We start from the raw sequence: 20,621 nt of genomic DNA on the forward strand, positions 1-20,621 counted from the left end.
GATCCGAACAGAGAGTCTCCTCCCCTCCGCAGCGTCTCAGCCAATAGGAAGCTCCGGAACCACCCGGAAGCAGAGAGACACACCGGGGAATTGTTGTAACCAGTGTGACAAAAGTTTCCTTAAGTCAGGTAATCTCAAAAGACATCAACGCATTCATACAGGAGAGAAACTGCACCGTTGTGAACTATGTGGAAAGAGATTTAATACGAGAAGTTATCTCAAAATTCATCAACGTATTCACACAGGAGAAAAGCCCTACTGCTGTGACCAGTGTGGGAAGAGGTTTATTAATAGTAGTTATCTCAAAACACATCAGCGTATTCATACTGGGGAGAAACCCTACTGTGGTGAACTGTGTGGGAAGAGTTTCAATCGCTCATCTTACATGAAGGGGCATTGTTGTATCCAAACTGTTCACTCTCAAGTGCTTGGGCCTCCACAGTAGATCAGGGCCTGTACTCAAAGGTCTGAGAACCTCTCCTAGGAATCACATTGTTAGATTAACTAGGAGTAACAATAAGTTAGTTGAAGCTTCCTACTCTCATTTTCAGAGCTGGAGGACTTGCAGTTTTACAAAAGTCTGAGATGCAAAATGGAAAGACTGTCGTCCATTTCAAAGGCTTTTTGTAATCTTTTTTTATGTATCGTGATCTAATGCATTCTGTATCCTAATAGGCTGCCAACTATGACGTCTACAACTCCAGGGAAACCAGTGAATTGACTTTGCATTGAGTGTTAATGATTAATGATAATTAATGAATCTGCAGAATATGGACGCTGTAAGACCAATCAATGTTTGTTTATTCTAGAAATTGTTGGCTTTGATCGACCTAAAGCGTCTAACTAGGTTACATCGCGTTGGCCTGGCTACACCCTGTAGATCAATTTAGGATTCATCTATTCCCAATAAAACATGTAACATGTACATGGCTTTGTTTGTCTGGGGGATGGTTTGTTGTTACATCTTAGCCTTACCTAGAAGGGGCAGAACTATGTATACAGCTTTGAGTTGAAAATCCTTCCTACACAGCCAGACAGTCAGTTAGTGGCTAGTGGTTGCCAAGTCATGGACTGTCCACAACTGACACTGTTCTTTTTTACCTGTCAGCAGGCTGGGCTTACACACAGGGTGTTTGTGCCGTTGCATCCAAGACAGAGTTTCTCATGCGAGTGGGGTTCAAACTCTCAACCTGCAAAGCCGAGCTTTATTCATTATTAAGAACAGCTTCCAAAAACTCCTCTGGGTGACCTGGGGGATGACGAGCACAGCATTTCTGTTCTACATTTATGGCCGCCACCAATCCCCCTCTTTAGAGGACTATGATCATGCCTTGATCAATTATGCAACTAATGTTCATTGCTATTCCAACAAGGAGATGATCACTGCAAGTGAAACAGAAAGAAACAAACGTGTCTGACCAATCATACTTGAATCGACAATGTTTGGAACGATTGCGGCACGTGGCGTCTTCCACTGACGACTACAGCAAAAACGGAGCATGACGTAATCAGGAGGTGGTTCGGGGCAGTGTATGAGGCGGATTGCTGGCAGTTTGTGTCCACCTGTGTGTGAAAGGGATCTGTCCCAATGAGTGCTGGCGTATAAGGTCAGAAGCGTATCATAGTGCCTCCAAGCAGCAGAAGGCTGCGGCCGCATAGACACCCCACAGCCGCAAGAACATTCTGAGCCCAAAGCACCGCAAATGCAGAAAAACTCCAAACCCACAGAGAGGTTAAGAACCCAGAGGGCAATGGACAGGACCAGACTGTAGGAGGACACAGGTCGGCCACCTCCAACTACCCAGGTTTGGTTCGGTTCCTGATTATCAAATCAGTAAGAGTTAGTATTACTATCGTGTTTTATTTGTCTGATTTTATTGAGGGAATTTTTCCCTCTTACTTTTGCTAAACTCATGGTATCTTTTAACTGGAGACAGCTTGGGAAAGGGTTGTAAAACCTGTGTTTTGTTCTTCAACCATTCAGTAAACACAGAAGAGAAAGCCCTTGTAGAGGTTGAAAGCCGCCAGGGGAACGGGGGGGTGGGGGCTTTGTGGACAGGATGTTGGATTGACCATGTTTTACTAGAAACCTCTGTCCTTCTGGAGGATTTGGGGCCTTTCGCCATTTGACCATTGCAGGCTGCTTGTAGAAGTACTTCTTTATTCCTTCATCTAACTTTATCCTCAACATCTTTTACTTTCTTCTTCCGTGTTTTTGAACATGGTAGATATATACAGTATGTGTTTCTCTTCAGTTTACTGTTCCTTCATATTTGTTCATCTTGTATTCATTGACATCTGTCATTTATTATAATGTATTGATAATTAATTTCCTCCATTATTGAGCATATTTACCTTTTTATTAGATATCATTTGAATCCACAACCTGATCCATTTTTCCCATCACTAACTAATACATTGTATGAACTTAAGATGTCCACTAGGTGTCAGAGGAGTAACAGGAATGTTTCATGAAGGAGAGAATCAATGAATCTCAGGACACATAAGAGAGAGAATACCATGAAAAAGAGTCTTTAGAGTAACACACAATTCCATCAACTTCCACTATTTCACTATAAACTCTTTGATTCAGCCAGAAAAATCCTGTTGACTTGAATTCATGTTTTCAGGTCACCAGCTTCTTCTCAGCAGGAATCCACTTTGAAGGTTGGAGGTGTGCGGCAGGGTCGGGGTTTAACCCGACTCCGCCTCAGAGCGGCGCCCCGTTGACGTGACGTCAGGCGTGTTATGGCCGCGAACACCGGGCCGGAGCCATGACCCCGCCGCCGCTGGGTTTGGTTCGGTTCACACTTATCAAGTGAGGTTGTCATGCTTGTGCGGCGCTATATTCCATTTGAACACACACCCGAGGCACCAGAGCGTGGGGCTGTTGGGTGGAGGCCTGTGACCGGACGATGAACCAAGCCGAGGTCGGCTCCTCTGGACGCGCGTGCTCTCCTCTGCGATTCCCGTTTGGACGCGCGTCGGTGGGAAAGACAACGCCGCGGCCACCGGAGGTCTACTCGGCGGCCCGGACGCAGCGGTGTTTCCTCAGGCCGTACGAGCGCGTGAAGCTCTTCCCGCACCGGGCGCACTTGTACGGCTTCTCCCCGGTGTGCGTGCGCCGGTGCGTCTTGAGGTTTTCCAACTGGCGGAAGCTTCTCCCGCACTGGGAGCACGGGTAGGGCTTCTCCCCGGTGTGCGTGCGCTGATGCCTCAGCACGTTCTGCAGCTGGCTGAAGCTCTTGCCGCACTGCGGGCAGTGGTAGGGCTTCTCCCCCGTGTGGCTCCGCTGGTGTGTGATCAGCCCTTCCCTGTGATTGAAGCTCTTCCCACACTGTGCACAGCGGTGCGGCTTCTCCCCGGTGTGGAGACGCTGGTGGACTTTGAGGTCTCCTTTGGCGCGGAAGCTCCTCCCGCAGTGAAGACAGCCGTGCCGCTTCCGTTCAGCGTGTATATGTCGGTGTGTGTTCAAATTACATTTTTTGCTAAACCTTTTCCCGCACCGGTCGCAGAGGTTCGGCTTCTCCGCCGTGTGGATACGCCGATGTGCTTTGAGATCGCCGTTCAATCGAAAGTTCTTCCCACACTCTTCACAGTGGTATCGTCTCTCTTCCGTGTGAATACGCTCGTGCGTCTTTAAATTACTGACGTTATTGAAGCGCTTGGCACACTGTGCACAGCGGTGCAGTTTCTCCCCAGAGTGAATGTTCTGGTGCCTCTTCAGATCGGTTCGCCGACCAAAGCTTTTCCCACAGCGCCCACAGCCGTGAGGTCTCGGCGCGTCGCTCCGGCTGCGGGCGGTTCCGGAGGCTCCTATTGGCCGAGAGGCCGCCGAGGGGAGGAGATTCTCTGCTCCAATCACGCCGCCTCTCAGCCGCTGGAAGTGAAGCTCGCGGTGACTCCTCTTCCTGCGTTTGTGGAGGAAGAGCTGAGATGACGAAGGGGAGGAGCCGGACCGAGTCCGGGCCGACTGGGATTTTGCTCCTGGAAGAACAGAAGGAGAAAGGAAAAGAAAGAAGAGAGGATTAGCGCAGGGTGATGACAGAACCATCACCAGAGTGTATTGTGTTGGTTGGTTGCTCATTCAATAAAATATCTTTGAACTTGTGTTTGATAATGTAATGCTTACTGGTTTCCATGACGTACGGTATAATACCCATGAGCCTTTGTGTTCTCTGATGCACTTCTTTCTCATCGTTTCCTCGCCTTACCCGCGGCTCTAGTGCTTACGAGTCTAGTTACTAGTGCCTTCCTTTCTGACCTCTCCTCGTTACTTTACTAGTACTTTGTTTGGTTTTGTGGTTTTCTGACCGGCAACATGGATTCCAACCACGTCTCCCTTTCCCGTAGACTCAGAAACATCACCCCGTGTGACCTGTACAGCCTGCTTCATGCTTCTGCGTAGGAGCACGTGGACGTCTCTGCCGAGCTGCACCGCGCGCCAGCTGCTGGGTCACCGCAGGTCGCGGAGGAGCCGGCGCCCACACCTCCCAAAACACGGCAAACAAGCCGGTTGGCTGAACTTTTGCGAGGCGGCTTCCGAACGGAAGAAACGAAGCAGAAGGAAGCGTGACTTGAGGATGAGCTTGGAAAACGGATTTATAATTGCAGATCCATATTTTAGTGTTTAAGTTTGGGAAAAAAAACGTGTTTCTTCTATGTTTTCTGTCTGTTGTGGTCGACTAAATGTGACACTGCTCCCCGGGCGACACGTAACGCTCAACACAATCTGCATGAAAGCAAAGAGCTAGGCCCATGTCTCCAAACCACACCGCGCACGTTGGCCCAAACACGAGCGAGAACAAGGTGCCGGAACGTGTTGCCGGACAACCAGGGTGAGGACACGACAGCGTCTCTCCCACCGTGTGGTGAGAGAGCAGCTTTGCAGCCGCCAAGAGGCTGCGCTGGTTCCCAAACAACCAACCCTGCATTCCTGACGACACTGCAACGCTTACAAGGGGGAACTCCAGCCGTTCTCAGCACCAAAACGGACACCAAACCTACTCCCCGCCATGTCCTCCACCTCTCCGGCTCTAAGAAGAGCCCTCTCCGGCCGATCCAGAAACTGTGGCGTAGCGCCCCCTAGAGATGAACGGACAATCTCAATTCCATTCTGAACGGAGACTTTGAAATGAAACTTGAAAGTTTGAGGTTTTCCAGACAAACGAGCGGCATCGCATCTCTCACAACGGGAAATATGATCTTATCAGCACAGAAAGCTCCCAACACCACTTATTTTACTTTGTTTCTTACTTCACTCTTCATTCGGCGATTGGAGATGGAGTTCCACCTTCCCCGGCTCAACTCACTGCTCTGTCGCTACCCGGAAACTAGAGCTCAGCCTCATCGGCCATTTTGATGCTGAAAATGAGTGATTCCCTTGAAGGTGACACCGTTGAGCGGAATAGCACCGATTCATCTAGGTCTGTAAACAGTAACATTCGGCAGGATTCACAAGGAGCTTTGAGGAACAGGGTTTTTACACCTCGCTTACAAGGTTGGAATATTACCTCAATAGGAATAAAATGGAGGAGGAGGCTGATCTTGTTGCAAAACATAGAAATTGTAATTGATCTGCTTTCCTGTGCACTAGTCACTCAAACGATGGAAGCATTTATGGATATTTAGGAAAAACTACAACAGGATTCAAACAGGCCTAGAACTTCATACATCAATTTATTAGTCTTTGGACTTTTCTTGAACTGGGGATCAAAAACTGAGGAACTCATCACCTGCCGACACTGATCCAAACAGCCACAGGAAGCAGTTACCTGACAGATTCTGCCGTCTCCTCCCGACCTCCGTCGCTGTCTTCAGTCTCAGTCTGTGGATCCACTTCTACTTCTACTTCTACTACTTGTGTTTCCATCTGTTGAGTTGAGGTGCTGGCTACAGCTTCTGCCTCTCTCTTCTCCTCAGTTTGGCGCTGATGAAGCTGGGACCACTGAGCGCACTCTTCATCCTGTTCAGTCTTCACGGAGAACTCCTCCTCTTCCTCTTTAATGTGCGGGGGCCCCGGCTCCTCCTGGTCCAGACCGGGGCCCCGCTCCTGCTGCTCAGGGGGAAGCTGCTGGAGCTCTGGAGGCAACGCTGACAAACAAACACAGGGAGGAAAACTAGGACTCAGTCAAACATTTGAGCTTTTGAACTTTGTTCCCACATTGTTATGAAGGGCGGCCACATTCAAACACAGAGACCTTGATGAAACACTAGAGCCACAGAGAGCAGCACAGAGCTGAGGGAGGACAGAGCTTCATTTGACAAGCTGCAGCTGAGTAGATGTTCCAAGTGGCCACGCCCTGAGTGTGAGGAGGCCCTGATGTGACTATTAAAGCTTCTATCCTCACGTTAGCAAACAAGTGTTTGGAGGAAGTGTGGTGGAGGAAAGCCCACTGTCAGGTTCTTTCAACAAATAGGCAGCGCCTGAGGTAAGTTGGATACACAGATCAGACTCTTTATTAATTATTGTTATATATTGTTGTATATTCTTCTCGAAGCATTGACTCCTCCTTGTCTCCTATTTTTCTGAGCTTAGACACCATGTGGAGATAATTACTCAGTACCCCTCTCTACCTTGGAGAGAGGTCACAGGTCACTCAAAGAAAGCCCCCATCCTCTTGCTTTACAGAGGCCTCTCTGTCAAGACGTTCACTCTTATTTATATTGTCTGAATACATTGTTCATATGATGTCTTAATAAGTCATATCCTACTCATATCTAAACATGTTATATCATGTCTTCATACAAACATGTACTTCATGAGGTTGATTGGATCCCCTAACCCTCTGTATTCCTTGTCCATGGGTGATGGAAGGAGCCCCTTCCTGCCTTCCACATCTGCTTCTAGTTGTGTCATACTCCACACAAAGACATGTTTACTTATTCACTGATTCCATGAGAAATAAGCTTCAAATGATACTACGAAAGCAGCAGGGAATGCCCTCAAAAACACACTGCTACATGTAGTGATGCGAGTCCAGCACAAAATAAAGCCTGAGATAACCAGAGAACCAGCCACAGGTGAAGAACCAGCCACAGGTGGAGACACAGGTGGAGAACCAGCCACAGGTGGAGACACTAATAACAGGTGGAGGCAAGATTCAAAGTCCTGATGAGCTTGAAGCTGATGGTTGAAGCTTTGAAGTGAATCCATGTAAAGAGTTTGTCAGGAGCTGCAGACGCCTGATGAAGCATGTTGTGTGTTGAACATAAGACTTTATCAAGCCCTGGAGGCTGATGTCAGGCACAGATCATAGAAGGAGGTGGTGTTAAACAGGTGGGTGTGGAGGCTCCAGACCTGCAGTGTGCAGCACCACCTGAGGACTCCAAGCAGCGTTCACTAACTTGCTCAGCTCCATCTTTTCTCTTTTTAAGCGACAAACTTCCTCCTCGTGTCCTGAAAGCGTTTCTTCCATCAAGCCCCACATGTGCTCCGCATCTGGCCGCACTGGCCGCTGGAGCATCGTTCCAACATGGCGGCCCTTTGTTTACTTCAGGCTCATGGGGCGGATGCTTCCGGTGGGTGGGCTCCCAGACCGGAAGAGGGTCTGGGACGAGCAGCCTCATTTAATTTATTAATAATAATAATAATAATAATAATAATAATAATAATAATAATAATTATTAAATAAAAAAAAAAATAATAAATATAACAGTAATATAGAAAAATATGAAACATTTATAAAACAAAATGATAATTTACTCAAGTAAATAGAGGAAACCAATCCTTGGTCTTCAAATGCCTTTTTGGAATATATATTTCAAAAACGTATTGATTTGGTATCGTTTTATGAGAGATTTGAGGGTTATTATTAAATAAAGGCACAGTGCCGTCACCCCGCGTGACTTATGAGCCTCTCGGGGGTTTTAATCAACGTGTTTGAAGAAAAACATTGAAATGAACTGATAAATAAGTCAAATAAATAGAGGAAACCAATACATTCATCTGCAGAGGCTTTCTAGAAGAAGTAACAGTACATGTCCCTTCGACGATGACGTCATGTGGTGTTTTGCAGCGTAAATAATTCTCAAAGCCTTCCCAAAATGTCAAAGACTATATGGCCAGCCCTAGAAAAGACGATCGGGAGTATTTTGTTCAGTTTTGCAGAAGGTACATTTGTTCTTTACCTCTAAGATTCAAAATGTTGACAAATACATGTTTTAGATTCATAGAAGTTTAAAACACACTTGCAGTATTTATTGTTACACGAATGTTGTTGTTACACTAATCTCTGTCGCAATGTAGCTTGAATGTTATTCTCCCTTGTAAGTCGCTTTGGATAAAAGCGTCTGATAAATGACTAAATGTAATGTAAATGTAAATGTAAATGTAATGTAAATGTAAATGTAATGTAAATGTAAATGTAAATGTAAATGTAATGTAAATGTAAATGTAATGTAAATGTAAAAACGTAAGGATCCGCTCAGTGACGTCACACCTTGCGACTTATCAGCCGGGAGCCTTCCAGGGGTTTTGTATGTTTAAATAACTACGACAAATGGAGATACACAAGAATACTTATTAAACCTATTACAATTATTATTCTACTTATATACATTATAATTACAATTGTTATTATTTCATTCGTGTATGTTTTAAATTAGGTTTCTCAGATTCTGACCCTTCTCAGTTCTTGGACCAGAAGGACACAAAGGAACGTCATCAACGTGCGCCAGCAGCGCCTCGGAGGCTAGCGGCTAGGTAGCTTAGCGGCTAGGTAGCTTAGCTGCTCCGGACCCACCAGAGAGGATGCAGAGGGCGGAGGCGCTGAGGGCGATGCTCCAGCGGCCAGTGCGGCCAGATGCGGAGCACATGTGGGGCTTGATGGAAGAAACGCTTTCAGGACACGAGGAGGAAGTTTGTCGCTTAAAAAGAGAAAAGATGGAGCTGAGCAAGTTAGTGAGCGCTGCTTGGAGTCCTCAGGTGGTGCTGCACACTGCAGGTCTGGAGCCTCCACACCTCCACACCCACCTGTTTAACACCACCTCCTTCTATTGTTTATGACTCCGTAACAGCGCATTGCAGCTTTATTATTGTTCTTTTATTATCACTCGTGCTGAGCGTTCTCCTCACACGTCACCGGTTTGATTCCCTCCAGGTTGTTTTCCTGCTTCTGCTTCATTGACGCTGCTCACGTTGCTGAGCCTTGTTACTAAATACCAGTTGATACTAAATACCATGTGTTACTAAATACCAGTTGATACTAAATACCAGTTGATACTAAATACCAGTTGATACTAAATACCAGTTGATACTAAATACCAGTTGATACTAAATACCAGTTGTTACTAAATACCATGTGTTACTAAATACCAGTTGATACTAAATACCATGTGTTACTAAATACCAGTTGATACTAAATACCATGTGTTACTAAATACCAGTTGATACTAAATACCATGTGTTACTAAATACCATGTGTTACTAAATACCAGTTGATACTAAATACTAGTTGATACTAAATACCAGTTGATACTAAATACCAGTTGTTACTAAATACCATGTGTTACTAAATACCAGTTGATACTAAATACCATGTGTTACTAAATACCAGTTGATACTAAATACCATGTGTTACTAAATACCAGTTGATACTAAATACCATGTGTTACTAAATACCAGTTGATACTAAATACCAGTTGATACTAAATACCAGTTGATACTAAATACCAGTTGATACTAAATGCCAGTTGATACTGAATACCAGTTGATACTAAATACCAGTTGATACTAAATACCAGTTGTGACTAAATACCATGTGTTACTAAATACCATGTGTTACTAAATACCAGTTGATACTAAATACCAGTTGATACTAAATACCAGTTGTGACTAAATACTAGTTGATACTAAATACCATGTGTTACTAAATACCAATTGATACTAAATACCAGTTGATACTAAATACCAGTTGTGACTAAATACCAGTTGATACGAACTACTAGTTGATACTAAATACCAGTTGATACGAACTACTAGTTGATACTAAATACCAGTTGATACGAACTACTAGTTGATACTAAATACCAGTTGATACGAACTACTAGTTGATACTAAATACCAGTTGATACTAAATACCAGTTGTGACTAAATACCAGTTGATACGAACTACTAGTTGATACTAAATACCAGTTGATACGAACTACTAGTTGATACTAAATACCAGTTGATACGAACTACTAGTTGATACTAAATACCAGTTGATACGAACTACTAGTTGATACTAAATACCAGTTGATACTAAATACCAGTTGATACTAAATACCAGTTGATACTAAATACCAGTTGATACTGAATACCAGTTGATACTGAATACCAGTTGTGACTAAATACCATGTGTTACTAAATACCATGTGTTACTAAATACCAGTTGATACTAAATACCAGTTGATACTAAATACCAGTTGTGACTAAATACTAGTTGATACTAAATACCATGTGTTACTAAATACCAATTGATACTAAATACCAGTTGATACTAAATACCAGTTGTGACTAAATACCAGTTGATACGAACTACTAGTTGATACTAAATACCAGTTGATACGAACTACTAGTTGATACTAAATACCAGTTGATACGAACTACTAGTTGATACTAAATACCAGTTGATACTAAATACCAGTTGATACTAAATACCAGTTGATACTAAATACCATGTGTTACTAAATACCAGTTGATACTAAATACCATGTGTTACTAAATACCAGTTGACACGTCACCGGTTTGATTCCCTCCAGGTTGTTTTCCTGCTTCTGCTTCATTGACGCTGCTCACGTTGCTGAGCCTTGTTACTAAATACCAGTTGATACTAAATACCATGTGTTACTAAATACCATGTGTTACTAAATACCAGTTGATACTAAATACCATGTGTTACTAAATACCAGTTGATACTAAATACCAGTTGATACTAAATACCAGTTGATACTAAATACCATGTGTTACTAAATACCAGTTGATACTAAATACCAGTTGACACGTCACCGGTTTGATTCCCTCCAGGTTGCTTTCCTGCTTCTGCTTCATTGACGCTGCTCACGTTGCTGAGCCTTGTTACTAAATACCAGTTGATACTAAATACCATGTGTTACTAAATACCAGTTGATACTAAATACCAGTTGATACTAAATACCATGTGTTACTAAATACCAGTTGATACTAAATACCATGTGTTACAAAATACCAGTTGATACTAAATACCAGTTGATACTAAATACCATGTGTTACTAAATACCAGTTGATACTAAATACCAGTTGACACGTCACCGGTTTGATTCCCTCCAGGTTGTTTTCCTGCTTCTGCTTCATTGACGCTGCTCACGTTGCTGAGCCTTGTTACTAAATACCAGTTGATACTAAATACCAGTTGATACTAAATACCAGTTGATACTAAATACCAGTTGACACGTCACTGGTTTGATTCCCTCCAGGTTGTTTTCCTGCTTCTGCTTCATTGACACTGCTCACGTTGCTGAGCCTTGTTACTAAATACCATGTGTTACTAAATACCAGTTGATACTAAATACCATGTGTTACTACATACCATGTGTTACTAAATACCAGTTGATACTAAATACCAGTTGATACTAAATACTAGTTGATACTAAATACCATGTGTTACTAAATACCAGTTGATACTAAATACCATGTGTTACTAAATACTAGTTGATACTAAATACCAGTTGATACTAAATACCATGTGTTACTAAATACTAGTTATTACTAAATACCAGTTGATACTAAATACCAGTTGATACTAAATACCATGTGTTACTAAATACCAGTTGATACTAAATACTAGTTGATACTAAATACCATGTGTTACTAAATACCAGTTGATACAAAATACCAGTTGATACTAAATACCATGTGTTACTAAATACCAGTTGATACTAAATACCAGTTGATACTAAATACCAGTTGATACTAAATACCAGTTGATACTAAATACCAGTTGATACTAAATACTAGTTGATACTAAATACCAGTTGATACTAAATACCAGTTGATACTAAATACCAGTTGATACTAAATACCATGTGTTACTAAATACCAGTTGATACTAAATACCATGTGTTACTAAATACCAGTTGATACTAAATACCAGTTGATACTAAATACCAGTTGATACTAAATACTAGTTGATACTAAATACCAGTTGATACTAAATACCAGTTGACACGTCACCGGTTTGATTCCCTCGAGTTTGTTTTCCTGCTTCTGCTTCATTGACGCTGCTCACGTTGCTGAGCCTTGTTATTAAATACCAGTTGTTACTAAATACCAGTTGATACTAAATACTACTTGATACTAAATACCATGTGTTACTTAATACCAGTTGATACTAAATACCAGTTGATACTAAATACCAGTTGATACTAAATACTAGTTGATACTAAATACCATGTGTTACTAAATACCAGTTGATACTAAATACCAGTTGATACTAAATACCAGTTGATACTAAATACCAGTTGATACTAAATACCAGTTGACACGTCACCGGTTTGATTCCCTCCAGGTTGTTTTCCTGCTTCTGCTTCATTGACGCTGCTCACGTTGCTGAGCCTTGTTACTAAATACCAGTTGATACTAAATACCATGTGTTACTAAATACCAGTTGATACTAAATACCAGTTGATACTAAATACTAGTTGATACTAAATACCAGTTGATACTAAATACCAGTTGACACGTCACCGGTTTGATTCCCTCCAGGTTGTTTTCCTGCTTCTGCTTCATTGACGCTGCTCACGTTGCTGAGCCTTGTTATTAAATACCAGTTGTTACTAAATACCAGTTGATACTAAATACTAGTTGATACTAAATACCATGTGTTACTAAATACCAGTTGATACTAAATACCAGTTGATACTAAATACCAGTTGATACTAAATAGTAGTTGATACTAAATACCAGTTGTTACTAAATGCCAGTTGTGACTAAATACCAGTTGATACTAAATACCAGTTGTTTACTGAAGCCTTGTTACTAAATACCAGTTGTTTACTGAAGTGTTGTGTTATTAAATACCAGTTGTTTACTGAAGCGTTGTGTTACAAAATACTAGTTGTTTACTGAAGTGTTGTTACTAAATACCAGTTGTTTACTGAAGCGTCGTTACTAAATACCAGTTGTTTACTGAAGCGTCGTTTCTAAATACTAGTTGATACTACATGCCAGTTGATACTAAATACTAGTTGATACTAAATGCCAGTTGATACTAAATATCAGGTGTTACAAAATATCAGGTGTTACGAAATACCAGTTGATACGAAATACCAGTTGATACAAAATACCAGTTGATACTAAATACCAGTTGACACGTCACCGGTTTGATTCCCTCCAGGTTGTTTTCCTGCTTCTGCTTCATTGACGCTGCTCACGTTGCTGAGCCTTGTTACTAAATACCAGTTGTTTACTGAAGTGTTGTGTTATTAAATACCAGTTGTTTACTGAAGCGTTGTGTTACAAAATACTAGTTGTTTACTGAAGTGTTGTTACTAAATACCAGTTGTTTACTGAAGCGTCGTTACTAAATACCAGTTGTTTACTGAAGCGTCGTTTCTAAATACTAGTTGATACTACATGCCAGTTGATACTAAATACTAGTTGATACTAAATGCCAGTTGATACTAAATATCAGGTGTTACAAAATATCAGGTGTTACGAAATACCAGTTGATACTAAATACCAGTTGATACTAAATACCAGTTGATACTAAATACCAGTTGACACGTCACCGGTTTGATTCCCTCCAGGTTGTTTTCCTGCTTCTGCTTCATTGACGCTGCTCACGTTGCTGAGCCTTGTTACTAAATACCAGTTGATACTAAATACCATGTGTTACTAAATACCAGTTGATACTAAATACCAGTTGATACTAAATACTAGTTGATACTAAATACCAGTTGATACTAAATACCAGTTGACACGTCACCGGTTTGATTCCCTCCAGGTTGTTTTCCTGCTTCTGCTTCATTGACGCTGCTCACGTTGCTGAGCCTTGTTATTAAATACCAGTTGTTACTAAATACCAGTTGATACTAAATACTAGTTGATACTAAATGCCAGTTGATACTAAATATCAGGTGTTACAAAATATCAGGTGTTACGAAATACCAGTTGATACTAAATACCAGTTGATACTAAATATCAGGTGTTACGAAATACCAGTTGATACGAAATACCAGTTGTGACTAAATACTAGTTGATACTAAATACCAGTTGGTACGAAATACCAGTTGTGACTAAATACCAGTTGTGACTAAATACCAGTTGATACGAAATACCAGTTGTGACTAAATACCAGTTTATACAAAATACCAGTTGATACTGAATACCAGTTGTTTACTGAAGCGTCGTTACTAAATACCAGTTGTTTACTGAAGCGTCGTTTCTAAATACAAGTTGATACTAAATGCCAGTTGATACTAAATACTAGTTGATACTAAATGCCAGTTGATAATAAATACCAGTTGATACGAAATACCAGTTTTTTACTGAAGCGTTGTTACTAAATACCAGTTGTTTACTGAAGTGTTGTTACTAAATACCTGTTGTTTACTGAAGCCTTGCTACCAAATACCAGTTGTTTACTGAAGCGTTGTGTTACTAAATACCAGTTGTTTACTGAAGTGTCGTTTCGTTTAGTTGTTCGTTTAGTTCAGTTGTTACGAAATACCAGGTGCTACTAAATACCAGTTGTTACTAAATACCAGTTGTTTACTGAAGCGTCGTTACTAAATACCAGTTGTTTACTGAAGCGTCGTTTCTAAATACTAGTTGATACTAAATGCCAGTTGATACTAAATACTAGTTGATACTAAATGCCAGTTGATAATAAATACCAGTTGATACTAAATACCAGTTGATACTAAATACCAGTTGTTTACTGAAGTGTTGTGTTATTAAATACCAGTTGTTTACTGAAGTGTCGTTACTTAATACCAGTTGTTTACTGAAGCGTTGTTACTAAATACCAGGTGTTTACTGAAGCGTTGTTACTAAATACCAGTTGTTACTGAAGCGTCGTTTCTAAATACCAGTTGTTTACTGAAGCGTTGTTTTACTAAATACCAGTTGTTACTAAATACCAGTTGATACTAAATACCAGCTGATACTAAATACCAGTTGTTACTAAATACCAGTTGTTTACTTAAGCCTTGTTACTAAATACCAGTTGATACGAAATACCAGTTGATACGAAATACCAGTTGATACTAAATACCAGTTGTTTACTGAAGCGTCGTTACTAAATACCAGGTGTTTACTGAAGCGTTGTTACTAAATACCAGTTGTTACTGAAGCGTCGTTTCTAAATACCAGTTGTTTACTGAAGTGTTGTTACTAAATACCAGTTGTTTACTGAAGTGTTGTGTTATTAAATACCAGTTGTTTACTGAAGTGTCGTTACTTAATACCAGTTGTTTACTGAAGCGTTGTTCCTAAATACCAGTTTTTTACTGAAGCGTCGTTACTAAATACTAGTTGATACTAAATGCCAGTTGATACTAAATACTAGTTGATACTAAATACCAGTTGTTACTAAATACCAGTTGATACGAAATACCAGTTGTTACTAAATACCAGTTGATACGAAATACCAGTTCTGACTAAATACTAGTTGATACGAAATACCAGTTGTGACTAAATACCAGTTGATATGAAATACCAGTTGTGACTAAATACCAGTTGATACGAAATACCAGTTGATATGAAATACCAGTTGATACAAAATACCAGTTGATACTGAATACCAGTTTTTTACTGAAGCGTTGTTACTAAATACCAGGTGTTTACTGAAGCATTGTTTTACTAAATACCAGTTGTTACTAAATACCAGTTGATACTAAATACCAGCTGATACTAAATACCAGTTGTTACTAAATACCAGTTGTTTACTTAAGCCTTGTTACTCAATACCAGTTGATACGAAATACCAGTTGATACGAAATACCAGTTGATACTAAATGCCAGTTGATAATAAATACCAGTTGATACTAAATACCAGTTGATACTAAATACCATTTTTTTACTGAAGCGTTGTTACTAAATACCTGTTGTTTACTGAAGCCTTGCTACCAAATACCAGTTGTTTACTGAAGCGTTGTGTTACTAAATACCAGTTGTTTACTGAAGTGTCGTTTCGTGTAGTTATTCGTTTAGTTCAGTTGTTACGAAATACCAGGTGCTACTAAATACCAGTTGTTACTAAATACCAGTTGTTTACTGAAGCGTTGTTACTAAATACCAGTTGTTTACTGAAGCGTCGTTACTAAATACCAGGTGTTTACTGAAGCGTTGTTACTAAATACCAGTTGTTACTGAAGCATCGTTTCTAAATACCAGTTGTTCACTGAAGTGTTGTTACTAAATACCAGTTGTTTACTGAAGCGTCGTTACTAAATACCAGTTGTTTACTGAAGCGTCGTTTCTAAATACTAGTTGATACTAAATGCCAGTTGATACTAAATACTAGTTGATACTAAATACCAGTTGATACTAAATACCAGTTTTTTACTGAAGCGTTGTTACTAAATACCTGTTGTTTACTGAAGCCTCGCTACTAAATACCAGTTGTTTACTGAAGCGTTGTGTTACTAAATACCAGTTGTTTACTGAAGTGTCGTTTCGTTTAGTTGTTCGTTTAGTTCAGTTGTTACGAAATACCAGGTGCTACTAAATACCAGTTGTTACTAAATACCAGTTGTTTACTGAAGCGTCGTTTCTAAATACCAGTTGTTTACTGAAGCGTTGTTACTAAATACCAGTTGTTTACTGAAGCGTTGTTTCTAAATACCAGTTGTTTACTGCAGCGTTGTTTCTAAATACCAGTTGTTTACTGAAGTGTCGTTTCTAAATACCAGTTGTTTACTGAAGTGTTGTTACTAAATACCAGTTGTTTACTGAAGCGTTGTTACTAAATACCACTTTTTTACTGAAGCCTTGCTACTAAATACCAGTTGTTTACTGAAGCGTTGTGTTACTAAATACCAGTTGTTTACTGAAGCGTTGTTACTAAATACCAGTTGTTTACTGAAGCGTCGTTACTAAATACCAGGTGTTTACTGAAGCGTTGTTACTAAATACCAGTTGTTACTGAAGCATCGTTTCTAAATACCAGTTGTTCACTGAAGTGTTGTTACTAAATACCAGTTGTTTACTGAAGCGTCGTTACTAAATACCAGTTGTTTACTGAAGCGTCGTTTCTAAATACTAGTTGATACTAAATGCCAGTTGATACTAAATACTAGTTGATACTAAATACCAGTTGATACTAAATACCAGTTTTTTACTGAAGCGTTGTTACTAAATACCTGTTGTTTACTGAAGCCTCGCTACTAAATACCAGTTGTTTACTGAAGCGTTGTGTTACTAAATACCAGTTGTTTACTGAAGTGTCGTTTCGTTTAGTTGTTCGTTTAGTTCAGTTGTTACGAAATACCAGGTGCTACTAAATACCAGTTGTTACTAAATACCAGTTGTTTACTGAAGCGTCGTTTCTAAATACCAGTTGTTTACTGAAGCGTTGTTACTAAATACCAGTTGTTTACTGAAGCGTTGTTTCTAAATACCAGTTGTTTACTGCAGCGTTGTTTCTAAATACCAGTTGTTTACTGAAGTGTCGTTTCTAAATACCAGTTGTTTACTGAAGTGTTGTTACTAAATACCAGTTGTTTACTGAAGCGTTGTTACTAAATACCACTTTTTTACTGAAGCCTTGCTACTAAATACCAGTTGTTTACTGAAGCGTTGTGTTACTAAATACCAGTTGTTTACTGAAGTGTCGTTTCGTTTAGTTGTTCGTTTAGTTCAGTTGTTACGAAATACCAGGTGCTACTAAATACCAGTTGTTACTAAATACCAGTTGTTTACTGAAGCGTCGTTTCTAAATACCAGTTGTTTACTGAAGCGTTGTTACTAAATACCAGTTGTTTACTGAAGCGTTGTTTCTAAATACCAGTTGTTTACTGCAGCGTTGTTTCTAAATACCAGTTGTTTACTGAAGTGTCGTTTCTAAATACCAGTTGTTTACTGAAGTGTTGTTACTAAATACCAGTTGTTTACTGAAGCGTTGTTACTAAATACCACTTTTTTACTGAAGCCTTGTTACTAAATACCAGTTGTTTACTGAAGTGTTGTGTTATTAAATACCAGTTGTTTACTGAAGCGTCGTTACTAAATACCAGTTGGTTACTGAAGCGTTGTTACTAAATACCAGTTGGTTACTGAAGTGTTGTTTCTAAATATCAGTTGTTTACTGAAGCGTTGTTTCTAAATACCAGTTGTTTACTGAAGCCTTGTTACTAAATACCAGTTGTTTACTGAAGTGTTGTTATTAAATACCAGTTTTTTACTGAAGCCTTGTTACTACATACCTCGGTGAGATGAACGTGGCGTCTGGGAAGTAGATGTTCCACCACGTGGCCCAACCTGGACGTGGTGATGATTTTCCCTCAAGCGTTAAAGAAACTGTTTCTGTTTAAAGATGCAGTTTGTAGAGTTTACAGAGCGGACTTGTCAGAAATGGAATATAACATTTATAAGTATGTTTTAATTAGTGTTTAATCACATGAAAATAAGAATGCTTGTTCTGGCGTTACCTTAGAATGAGCTGTTTTCATCTACATTGGGAGCGGGTACGCTTCACGGAGGCCGCCGTGTTGCACCGCCATGATTGGACAGGAGTCCAGAAGGGACAAACCAAACACTGGCTCTAGAGAGGGACTTTGATGAGTTTAGCGCTCACCGTCTCCTCCACCGAAGCCGCCATATTGCACCACCTGGGGGGGTGTTGAGTTGGTGGTGAGCTGCAAACTTACCGCTAGATGCCACTAAATTATACAGACTGCACCTTTAAATCTTTATCGAAACCATCACCACTAACAAGTAAAAGTCTGAATATACTGTTTTTGAATGCCCCCCTGCTGTAAATTCCAGCTTCTGTTGTTTTTGTTGCGTTTTGTCGTTCGTGACCAAGTGACCAACAAGATGTTTCTCCTCTCTGTGTTTGTTTGTCAGCGTTGCCTCCAGAGCTCCAGCAGCTCTCTGTCTGTAAAGAGGAGCTTCCCCATGAGCAGCAGGAGCGGGGCCCCGGTCTGGGCCAGGAGGAGCCGGGGCCCCCGCACATTAAAGAGGAAGAGGAGGAGTTCCCCGTGAAGACTGAACATGTTGAAGAGTGCGCTCAGTGGTCCCAGCTTCATCAGCGCCAAACTGAGGAGAAGAGAGAGGCAGAAGCTGTAGCCAGCACCTCAACTCAACAGATGGAAACACAAGCTGATGGAGAGGACTGGGGAGTGTCAGAAGTGGCCAGTAGCTCAGATCCAGCTGCTGCTTTACAACCAGCTGGTGCTGAGCAGCTCTTCTCTTCACACTCCTCTGAAACTGACACTGAAGACAGTGACGGAGGTCGGGAGGAGACCGCAGAACCTCAGTCAGGTTCCCAAACACTGGAACCCGAGACGAGGCGCAGAGCCGTTGCACAGGCTCTGCCCGTCGGTCGGGCGTTCAGGAGATCGGTGCAACTCTTCAACGAGCTCCAGGTGTCCCGCGAGGCGTTGTCCTTCTCCTGCAAGGTGTGTGGGAAGCGCTTCGCCGGCCGAGCCGCCCTGATGGTCCACGTCGCCGCCCATCCCACGGACTGCGGCCTGTGCGGAGAACGCCACCACTCCAGCGACGGCCTCAAGCTCCACGTGGAAACCCACAAGACGTGCGGCGTCTGCGGCAAGAGGTTCCCCTACTTCAGCCTGCTGGAGCGCCACATGCAGGTGCACACGGGCCTCAAGCCATTCGCCTGCTCCGTCTGCGGTAAGGAGTTCTCCCTCAAGGGGAACCTGAAGCAGCACGAGCAGCGGCACAGCGAGCCGCTCGTCTGCTCACCGTGCGGCCAAACCTTCCACTCCCAGTCTCACTTCGACCGGCACGCCCGGCTCCACGCCGGCGACGAGGCCTTCCGCTGCTCCGTCTGCGGGAAGCGCTTCAAGACCAAAGGCAACCTCACCACCCACGGACGGGTGCACACGGGGGAGAGCCCGTACCGCTGCCCCGTCTGCGGGAGGAGCTTCAACGTCCGCGGGAACCTGGCAACGCATGCCCGGCTCCACACCGGAGAGAAGCCCTTCCGCTGCGCCGTCTGCGGGAAGGCCTTCAGCGACGGCTCCAGCCTCAGCCGCCACCGGGTGGTGCACACCGGGGAGAAGCCGTACAGCTGCAGCATCTGCGGGCGGAGCTTCAGCCAGCAGTCCTCGCTCAACACCCACACCCTGAGGTGCCGGCCCGACGGGGCCTCAGGGTGGAGCTCCGGCTCCGGCTCCGTGCTCCCGGGGTCCAAGGAGTAGAGGGGTCGTCATCCCAGACGTGGGAGGGAGGGAGGGGAAACACAGAGACCGGACTCGGACTTCCTGAACCCGGGACCCTCGGCCTCACGTCGACGCCCTGTGTCTGAGGCTGAATCCCAAAGTGACTCTTCTGGTTTCACCTCCACCCGACCTGCCGGCGCTCCAGCTGCTGCACCTTGAAAGGAATGATTGACTTTTGAAGGAGTGCCTGCTGCTCCCTCACGTCATCACTTCTTTAATTCTCCTGGACGTTCCAACGCTTTTTGACGCATTTC

General features: G+C 42.2%; 2 protein-coding genes across 2 annotated transcripts; one reads left to right on the top strand and one right to left on the bottom strand.

The window, feature by feature from the left end:
- Positions 1-1,547: 1,547 nt before the first annotated feature.
- On the bottom strand, positions 1,548-7,361 carry LOC307238083 (uncharacterized protein; the record flags this gene model as incomplete). Its single annotated transcript, XM_080010934.1, has 4 exons — positions 1,548-3,987; positions 4,315-4,448; positions 4,959-5,085; positions 7,301-7,361. The coding sequence occupies 4 exons, from the start codon at positions 7,359-7,361 to the stop codon at positions 3,020-3,022; spliced, it is 1,290 nt and encodes a 429-aa protein (XP_079867060.1). The 3' UTR covers positions 1,548-3,019.
- A 1,391-nt stretch (positions 7,362-8,752) lies between these two features.
- On the top strand, positions 8,753-20,346 carry LOC307238091 (uncharacterized protein; the record flags this gene model as incomplete). The annotated part of the gene is made up of 2 exons (XM_080010947.1): positions 8,753-8,945; positions 19,070-20,346. 2 exons carry the CDS (start codon positions 8,753-8,755, stop codon positions 20,344-20,346), a joined length of 1,470 nt encoding a protein of 489 aa, XP_079867073.1.
- Between the last annotated feature and the right edge of the window lie 275 nt (positions 20,347-20,621).

This window comes from Zeus faber (assembly GCF_960531495.2).
Source record: "Zeus faber genome assembly, chromosome: 1".
Lineage (NCBI taxonomy): Eukaryota > Metazoa > Chordata > Actinopteri > Zeiformes > Zeidae > Zeus > Zeus faber.